The following is a 10,328-nucleotide window of genomic DNA, read 5'->3' as shown; positions in this document are numbered from 1 at the left end:
TTTATGTTCTGAGACTTGAGTATTGAGTATCTTGACTTAATTTTGGGCTATAGTTTATAAATAGTTGAAACACTTTATAACAGATGAGCCCTAACTAAGGAAGGTACTGGGATTAGTAATTTTCTGTATTTAAAAAGTAGTCAAAATAACTATAAGTATGCATGGACTATCATGACAGTATGTTGGGGTAAGAAGTTTTCAGAGAGTTGAAAGTTAATCTCAATAATGCTGCTAGCAAATGTAATGCTTCTAGTCATGCAAAGAGAGCATTTTAAACTTTATTTCTATTTTAATATATTTCAGAGACCATCATGCAGACATCAGAGACTGGGTCGGACACAGGTTCGACAGTGACTTTACAGACATCTGTGGCTAGTCAAGCAGCAGTGCCTACACAGGTGGTACAGCAAGTACCAGTACAGCAACAGGTAAGGAGCTGCTGTTGTCAGAGCAGATGCTGTGCCTTTCATTGTGCAGACCCTTCAACATGACTGTGTTCAAAAATGATTTGGGTTGTCCTTTCTGGCACAGTGGGTGCTAAGATAGGCCTAGTTCAGTTCATCGGTTAATTCAGCACATGTTTCTTGAGCACTTCCTGGATATTCTAGATTCTTTTTTGCTAGACTGTAGGGATACCACAGTCAATACTCAAACTATAATTCCTATTCTGAAAGAGCCTCTTAAATCTTAAAGAGAACATTTGTTTCTGACTTGACCACCCTAAAGAGATTTTAGTCTCCTCCCCTCGCTGTTCTTTATCACAAATTCCTATTTTTTCATATTGAAATGTCAGCAATCATGTTTTTCTGTAATTGCCTCACAGCAGTACTTAATAAAGGAGAAGATGGATGTACCTTGTAGGCAGAGATTTTGCCTTTGTGATATTTTAGAAAATGCCTGGGTGACTGATAAATACTTTTTAATGAAAATTAAATTATCTTAAAGGTCTGGAGGTCTGATTCATTCCATTTTAAAAATTGAGAATGAATTCCTCATCACATGTTTACTACAGGGCTTATTCATACTTGACACTTGGCTTGTTTTGGAAAGATACTGACAAAATAATGCTATTCATGCCAGCTAATAAATAGTTCTGCATGTGGGTTGTGAACACATTGGCCTGTCATTTCTTCTAAAGAGTGGCGAGAAAATAAGTGAGAAAGATTATGTCACAGAGTATGTTGAAATTTGAGATTTTCTCATAATTTCTTCGTATCAAGGAGAATCTTTAGCAAATGTTGCTCTTACAATTATAAACAAGTAGTTAGGGAGAGGGATATCTTGTCTTAAATGATAGATAGAGGGATTCAAGGTTATATTTTTCACAAGATAGAAGTTGGTGTGGCAGGGAGAGTGCTAGAATCAAGAAGGTTCTTTGAGTCAGGATTAATAGACATCTGAAGTTTTATTTTTAGCACACCCTCTTTCTGGTCTCTATCATACACACACACACACACACACACACACACACACACACTCTTACACTTACAGTATTAGTTGAACTATATGTAATTGTGATCTATAAAGCCAACAGTTTCATATGATTCAATCTATTAATTGTGTTTCTTACCTTTCTTATCTTTATTTTTCACCATTAAAAAATGAGTCTACTCAAAATGGTGCTTTAAAAGCCTCGGGTATTATTGATGTCATCACTAATTTCTGGATGCTGAACATTTTCCAGGAAAGGGTGCTCATGACATGTTGCCCAAAGAGTAAGTGGAGAACAATTAGTTAGGACAGTATTATATAGAATTTAAAAAAGATAGCCTATGAATATTAAGCAAATGTTGAACAATTACACTCACTCTGGTTGGATTTTTGTCTCATTTGTGGAAGAAGAATGGCCGTGGAAGTGTCTATTTCTTACAGTAATGTGGTGGCCATCACATTCCTATCCCCAGAAAGTGCCCTCTTGAGACATTGAAATGTCTGTAAGACACATACCTGTCCCTCTCTCCTTGCCTCTCTTTCCTTCCTCCCTTCCTCTCTTTCTTCTTCTTAAAAAATCTTTTTATTGAGTTTAGATATCATCAGATAATTACTACAGGTCTTAAATAGTAGTTTAAGAAGTCAAATAGTTCAACAAGTTATTAAAAAAAAATTACACAAATAAACAGTCCTCAATCTCCTTCTAATCCCATGTCCCTCTCCTCAGAGGCAACTACTTTTGCCTCTTTCTACCTATTATTTTGATATTTACTTCCATGTTTTCAAAAATAGTACTTATTTTACTGTTTTTTTAAATATATATTTTTATTGATTTCAGAGAGTAAGGGAGAGGGAGAAATAGAAACATCAATGATGCAACCCGGCATGTGCCCTGATAGGGAATGGAACCATGACCTCCTGGTTCATAGATCGACACTCAACCACTGAGCCATGCCAACTGGGCTATTTTACTTTTTTGTGTGTATTTAGTTTAAAGCATTACCTTATCATATCCCTCTTTCTGGCCCCTAACACACACACACACACACACACACACACACACACACATTTTCCATCCCTTAAGCTCCCAGTATACTAGGTTAACTATATGCATTTTTAATCTATGAAAACAACAGTTTCATATGTTTCAACCTAATAGTATATTTTAATTTTGGTAGACCATTACTCAATACTTATATTTCCATTATATATATGAATGCTATATAAATCTAGCCATATAGTGAGCTGTGTTTATCTTCCTTTCCTACTTGCTGGATTTAATGATCAGGTGTTTTCTTAAAGAAGTCTCTCAGAGCATTTTGACTTGCTCCAGTCTGGATTCAGTGCCTGTTGCTCAGCTGGGATCTCCTTTGCCATCATCCTGGTATTTTTCTTAGGTTGGCTTTCCTGTTCCCTGGCTCAGTGTCTTAAATTCTTTCTTGATTTGCTTGAGCACAACTTCCAGTAACTTCTTAAGAAATCGTAAATGTTTTGAGCTCTTATGTATCTGAGAGAGAATTTATTTATCAGTTGTTTTGTAGTTGAATGGGTACAGAGTTTTGGTTTGGAAATAATTTTTTTCAGAATTTTGAAAGGATTTCCATGGAAAAGTGAAACACTATTCTAATTCCTGATCATTTGTGATTTATTTTTCTCTCTGAAAGTTTATGGAATGTCTTAAGTCCCAGTTTCTTGATATTTATGATGTTGTGTCTTGATGTGGGTATGTTTATACATTGTGCTGGAACCTTGGCAGTCCTATTCAATCGGAACATTCATGTTCTTCAGTTCTGGCAGATTTTCTTCAATGTTTTAATTTATGATTAACTCATCACTTCTTCTAACATAGTTGTAATTTTCAAGAGCTTTTTAAAAATTTCCTGTACCTTTTCATAACATCATATTTTATTTCTTTTTAAGTTGTTGATGTTTTTTCTCTGTTATATAGTCAGATTCAAGCTACTTTTTTTTGTCTCTGTCATTCATTTTAGAAGCTTTTCTCAGATGTCTGATAATCTTTGGATGCTTATTCATATTTAAAATTTTGAGGGTAAAAGGCTGGTTTGAATGCATGATTAGGTATGGTTGACTTCAGTATACTAGTGTTATATTCTGGGCTTTTTAACTAGGGATCCTCTTATACTGGTCATATTTTTAAAAAAAACTTCTCTCGCTTCTTGCCTAATGGATGAATGCTTGGCTCCTAGGAGCTGAGTAGGGGAAAACAGTTGAGTGTTGCTTGTACTAATTCACTAATCCTTTTTTTTTTCATATGGTATGAATATCACCTCTGCTTAGACTTTCTCAGAGATTAAATAAAAAATAAACCACACTTGTACCAAAGTTGTGGAAGTCAGTCACCTGTGCTATAGAGTTGATGATGGGGATCTGCTTGCTTTTTAAATATAATCCCTTTTTATGTTAGATACATATATTGAAAACCAAAAATGAAATTGCTATCAGAAGAAAAAAAACAGTATCACCAGCCATAAATAAAAGATTACATATACATACACTTTGTTTATGTCCTTAGAAAAAATATCATGTACAGGTGGACCACACTTTGGAAAGCATTGTATTATGCCATGTGGCTTGTTCGAAAGGTGTATTTTTCAGTTCCTAATTTATCTTTTTCCTTTTGGACACTCAAGGCAGGTGATACATCCCCTTATACCAAGCAAAGAGCTGAGAACTCTCATTTTCTTTTTGTCAATAGTATTTTATATAATGGATTAATATGATATTTGTCTGGGGTTGGCCATTCAGTTGTCCTTCCAGGATTATTTAAAAGCATTGCCTTCTCCTTTGTAATTTTTTTTTTTCACCAGAGCAATGTTATGTTTGAAGCTCCTTGATGCAGTCCAGTGGTCCCTGTGGTTGTAAATGGTCTGTAACTGATGAGATTAGTGCTATAGTAATTTCTTATTACCCTAACTTGTCTATAATTTTTGTTTTGTTAATGTGCTAATGGTATCTTGAGTGTTTAAACTGTACTAGGATATCTTTAAAATCTTCTAGCTTTTCTCACTGACCCACAATGGATTTGAAATTATTGCATTGATGTCAAAGGTAGATACTTCTGTTGATTAAACTTTTCATTGTGTCTTTGCTGTGATCACTTTGATGTAAAGGGAGAGCCTACAGCTTACTTTCAAAGATGTTGAGATTTGTAAAGTTATATGTGTTGGAATATTGAGAAACCAGAACATTTTAAAATCATGATATGTAGTTTTGTTTCTTTATACTCTTTAATGGTTTTCGCTTTATAATAAGTACCAAATAAAATGTTGACTCTAAAATTACTCTGTGGTTCTTCATTTATTCTCCATGATCTTAAGAACCAACTTATCACCTTTTCTTAGACAATGATTCAGAAATGGAAAATTGTGAGGAAAGTTTGCATGGTCCAGTTATTTTATACTCTATCAAAATTTCTATTTCTTGCCAAAACCGGTTTGGCTCAGTGGATAGAGCGTCGGTCTGCGGACTGAAAGGTCCCAGGTTCGATTCCGGTCAAGGGCATGTACCTGGGTTGCGGGCACATCCCCAGTAGGAGGTGTGCAGGAGGCAGCTGATTGGTGTTTCTCTCTCATCGATGTTTCTAACTCTCTATCTCTCTACCTTCCTCTCTGTAAAAAAATCAATAAAATATATATATTTTTTTAAATTCTATTTCTTGCAGTTTTTCATTAATTTGTAAAACACCATAGAATTTCAGCTTCCAAATACAGGCATTGTTTCACAATTCACTAAAAAATGTAAAAGTATTCGAGTTCAGTATATTGATTAGAAAGTAAAATTTTGATATTACCTATCCTATTATCTTTACAAGAAGACTTTTGCCTGATGGGCCTTTATAGACTATGACCAGAATGAGCAATTCTTCCTTCCCTTTCCCTTGCCTTCACTGATTTGTTAGGGCTTCTTATACGTTATTCTTCAAACTGGTCATTTTATGTGTAAATCTCAGGGGTCTTCTGATCCTGCTTATCCTAGAACTGAACCAGAAAATGGAAATGCCTTCTTTTTTTTAAAAAAAAAATAAAAGTATATTTTTATTGATTTCAGAGAGAAAGGGAGAGGAACAGAGAGATAGAAACATCAGTGATGAGAGAGAATCATGGATCACCCGCCTACTGCATGCTCCGCACTGGAGATTGAGCCCACAAGCCAGGCATGTGCCCGGATCAGGAATGAACCATGACCTCCTGGTTCATATGTCCTGGCTCAGCCACTGAGCCATGTTGAGGGTGGGAAATGCCTTCTTATTATTCCATTCTTTCTCATAGCTGGCCAGTTTAGATTCTTTGTAAAGTAGAACCTAGATAAACATCAGAACTTTTATTTTTTGTTTTATTCTTTGGCTTCAGTTATTCCATAAATGCTGCTGACATTGAGAATAAGTCCTAAACCACCTTTAACCAGGGTTCCAAGATTTTTTTCTCCATTTCACGGTTCTCAGTTTTGACTGCCCTCTCAATTATGGTTCCTCCTCTCTCTACATCTCTGCTATATCCCCTTTTCCGTGAAAAGGGCCCACATCTTTTCTTTCAAAGTGGGCAAGTGTGTTGTCTGTATAATGCTTCTTCTAAACATAACATTTTAAGTGGGTGGATCCCTGGAGTGGAGTTTTTATTTGAGTCCAAAGGAATATTTTTTCATAGAATCTGCCAACTTTGTTTTAAGTCTTTTATTATCAGATACTGCACTATAGTCTTTACATTTTCCTTCCCAGGGACTCAGTCTGTTTCTAGAAAGTCTTGGTTATGTAACTGGGACATTGAAGTCTCTTTTAATGTGATAAAAGTTCATTTCAAGGTTTTATTTATATGAGAACCTTTGTTTTTATATAAATTTCTATTTAGGAAATGAATCTTTGTCTCGAATTTGAATTGTCAAAATGAATGGAATAACTATCTGGCTATATTATTTCTTTTTGATTCTGTCAATCTATCACATATTTAGCATTTCCACATAAGTTATGATATATTCTGGAGAGTGAGTCTATTATATACCCTGTGGTCAAAAGGATAAGTGACATTTTGTTTGGGAAAAGATCCAACCAAAATTGTCAGTTTGGTTCTATGCAAAGGGAATTCTTCAAGAAGGATATAATATAAATGAATCTTCTCCAATAGATCATGGAATATTTTTAAAATTATGCCACAACCTTTAGGAAATAGATTTTAGGAGTCAAAGTCTTAAATGAATACTCCTGAGACCCTCATCTTAGACCACAGCTTTAACAGTGGATCATTTATGTCTTCATTTTTGTTTGCCATATTCCTGTGATGTAGTATATCATCATAACCAAAAAGAAAATGTGATAGTAATATATCCATGAAGAATTCTTTTGGTGGAATCAATGAATAGTAATTAAGGCAAAAAAAGATTGCCTATAATATGTTGAATCTATAATAGAATATTATTGAATCAAAATTTGATTAATAGTAACTTAAATGAGTCCCGTCCGTAGTTTGGAGAGCGAAGCATGAAGTAATGAACTGTATCATTCTTGTATCTTGCCTTCTGTTTAGGGTCAAGAAGTTTGCTTTCTGAGCATCTTAGCTCTCATAAACATGAATAGAATTCCTTTCAGTTGAGACCACTATCTCATTTAATCAACAGAATCAAAAATATTTTTCAATGGTTTGCTCTTACTTGGGATTTGATTCCCATTGGCTTGGTTCCCTAAGGGGACTGTGTTCTCATAATTAAGACTGTGGCAGTAAAAGATGGGGTTACATTTTAAAATAAGTTCCAGTTGAGTGTCTTTTTGTAAAAAAAAAAACAAAGGGCAATGATTTTAGCTCTTGAAAAGCATATTTATTTTTAGAACCAGACTGCTAGTTTTTAGTATACAATATAAAATGTAAGATATTTCAAAGGAACATGCTGATCTACAATTAAAATAAATATTGCCGTACCAATAGAATATGAAGGCCCTATAGTTGACTATTTCTATTGAATATTTGAAAAAATAAGAGCTCCACTGTTTAAATAGTTGAGTAGTCATATTTTATCATTCTGTTAAGTAATTTAAAAATATTTTCTCATCTAGTATTAGATAATTGCTTGGGATAACATATTTTAAGAAAATATGCCAGACATTGTGTTAAATGTTGGTAATTTTACATGATACCTGACAATGGGAAACTAAGTTTTTAGGGAGATAGATATCCTATCTAATAAAAGAGGAACATCGTAATTAGCATACGACCGCTACCCTTCCCGTTGGCTAATCAGGGAGATATGCAAATTAACTGCCATCCAAGATGGCGGCCAGCAGACAGGCAGCTGGAAGCGAACATGAGGCTTGCATGCCTCACTGACAGAGGACTCCACCCTTCCCCACCTGCCTTGCCGGCCTCTGAGCTTGCAGTTTGAAACATTGTAACAAATATAGAAGCTAAACAAAACCCCAGAACCTGCTTTCAGCCGACTGGGATCTCAGAGCTGGAGCTATACATTGTTTCGATTATAGAACACAAACAAACCACATACCTGCTTTCAGCAGCAGAGACCTCAGAGCTGGAGCCAGAGCTAAAGCTGGCCCAGAATAAAAAAAGAAAAAGAAAAAAAGGAGCAGTTGGGAGCTTCAGTCACCCGCCAGCCTGAAAACAACCCTCATCCCCTCATCCAGGCTGGCCAGGCCCCCCAGTGGGGACCCCCACCCTGAAGGGTGTGTGACCAGCTGCAAACAGCCATCATCCCCTCACCCAGTCTGGCCAGGTGCCCCAGTGGAGACCCCCCCCCTTATCCAGGACACCCGTCAGGGCAAACCAGCCAGCCCCACCCATGCACCAGGCCTCTATCCTATATAGTAAAAGGGTAATATGCCTCCCAGCACCAGAATCAGCGGAGCCGCGAGGCCTCCCGGCACCGGAATCAGCGTGATGGGGCAGCCCCCAACCCCCTGATGGACCCTACTCTGTGAGTGACAGAGTACGGAGCCTCAACCCCCCCTGATGGGCCCTGCTCTGTGAGTGACAGGGTACGGAGCCCCAACACCCTGATTGGCCCTGCTCTGTGCGTGACAGGGTGTGGCGCTGCAACCTCCCCATCGACCCTGCCTTGAGTGTGACAGGGGTTGGTGCCCCAACCCCCCAATCGGCCCTACCCTGAGCGTGACTGAGGGTGGCATCGCAACCTCCCGATCTGCCCTGCTCTGTGCATGATAGGGGAAGGCGCTCAACTCCCCAAATGGCCCTGCTCTGATCCTGACCAGGGTCTGCACCTAGGGATTGGGCCTGCCCTCTGCCACCCGGGAGCAGGCCTAAGCCTGCAGAGTGTTATCTCCCGAGGGTCCCAGACTGCGAGAGGGCACAGGCTGGGCTGAGGGACCCCTTCCCCCCCGAGTGAACAAATTTTTGTGCACCGGGCCTCTAGTCCTATATAATAAAAGCCTAATATGCAAATTGACCAAATAGCAGAATGATTGGTGGAACGACCAGTCGCTATGATGCGCACTGACCACAAGGGGGCAGATGCTCAATGCAGGAGCTGTCCCAAGCCTGCAGGCCACAGGCCAGCCAAGGCAGGTGCCAGCAGGGGCCCCCCCCGAATGCCCCACTGGTTGCCTCCCACAGAGGGAAGTGACCAGCAGCGGCAGCAGGGGGTGGGGCTGGCAAGCAGGCAGCACCAGGCCAAGGCAGGTGCCAGTGGGGGATCCGCCAGTTGCCCCACAGATCAGCCTGATCACTGACCAGGCCTAGGGACCCTACCATGCATGAATTTTGTGCACTGGGCCTCTAGTTGTTATAGAATTAGACACAAAGTGCCTCAGTGTAGAAATGGGAATAAGAGTCAGTAATATCTTTACCAAGGAATGACCTCTGAGCTGTGTGCTGTAGGAAATTTGGAGTGGACAAGAAAAACTGGAAGAGAATATTTTTGGTAAAGAAAAACATGGAATAGCTCAAGGAAAATCAGGGAATCTATGCAGGGAGATGAGAGGTCTAGGAAGTGAGGGATATAGAACAATGTTGCACAAGAACCTCTGGTGGGAGGTTGAGTCAAATGACCCATTGTGGTGTCTTTACATCTGTATTTTCCCTCGTATATTTATTCTTTTCTTCTTCAGTGTATGGACAGAGCTAGACAAGATGAATAAGCTACAGCTTGATGAGGGGCCTACTCACTGGGACTCAGAATCAAGGTAGAGTGGCAGACATATACAGCTCATCCTGACACAGGTGTGACCATGAGAGCTATAATGTTACTAGAGGCCCGGTGCACAAAAATTTGTGCACTCGGGGGAAGGGGGCGTCCCTCAGCCCGGCCTGTGCCCTCTCGCAGTCTGGGACCCCTCGGGAGATAACACCCTGCTGGCTTAGGCCTGCTACCGGGTGGCAGAGGGCAGGCCCAATCCCTAGGTGCAGCCCCTGGTCGGGCTCAGAGCAGGGCCAATTGGGGAATTGGGGCGCCGCCCCCTGTCATGCACAGAGCAGGGCAGATTGGGAGGTTGCGATGCCACCCTCAGTCACAGTCAGGGTAGGGCCGATTGGGGGATTGGGGTGTTGTCCCCTGTCACACTCAAGACAGGGTCGATGGGGAGATTTGGGCGCCACCCCCTGAAACCCACAGAGCAGGGTGAATAAGGGGGTTGAGGCACTCCCCCCATCATAATCAGGGCAGGGCCAATGGGGAGGTTGCGGCTCCACCCTGTCACACACAGAGCAGGGCCCGTCGGGGCGTTGGGGCACCTCACACTGTCACACACAGAGCAGGGCCGATCAGAGGGTTGGGGAGCTCCCCCCCCCGTCATGCTCAGAGCAGGGCCCATCAGGGATTTGGGGTGCCACCCCCTGTCATGCACAGAGCAGGGTCCATTAGGGAGTTGGGGAGCTTCCCCCTGTCATGCACAGAGCAGGGCCCATCGGGGGTTGTGGAGCTCC

At 40.2% G+C, this 10,328-nt stretch overlaps 1 protein-coding gene across 1 annotated transcript in view; it reads left to right on the top strand.

Annotated features, from left to right (window-relative positions):
• The first annotated feature begins 305 nt into the window (after positions 1 to 305).
• The window catches only part of RFX3 (regulatory factor X3), a 147,071-nt gene continuing 137,048 nt past the window's right edge, over positions 306 to 10,328 (top strand). Inside the window, exon 1 of the mRNA XM_015566895.1 lies at positions 306 to 428. Within this exon, the coding sequence (XP_015422381.1) occupies positions 312 to 428 (117 nt within the window). The 5' untranslated portion in view covers positions 306 to 311. The remainder of the gene's footprint in view (positions 429 to 10,328) is intronic.

Source organism: Myotis davidii, unplaced genomic scaffold (genome assembly GCF_000327345.1).
Source record: "Myotis davidii unplaced genomic scaffold, ASM32734v1 scaffold83, whole genome shotgun sequence".
Taxonomy (NCBI): Eukaryota; Metazoa; Chordata; class Mammalia; order Chiroptera; family Vespertilionidae; genus Myotis; species Myotis davidii.
Note: the sequence above shows the minus strand (reverse complement) of the source record. Positions and strands in the feature narration are given on the sequence as shown.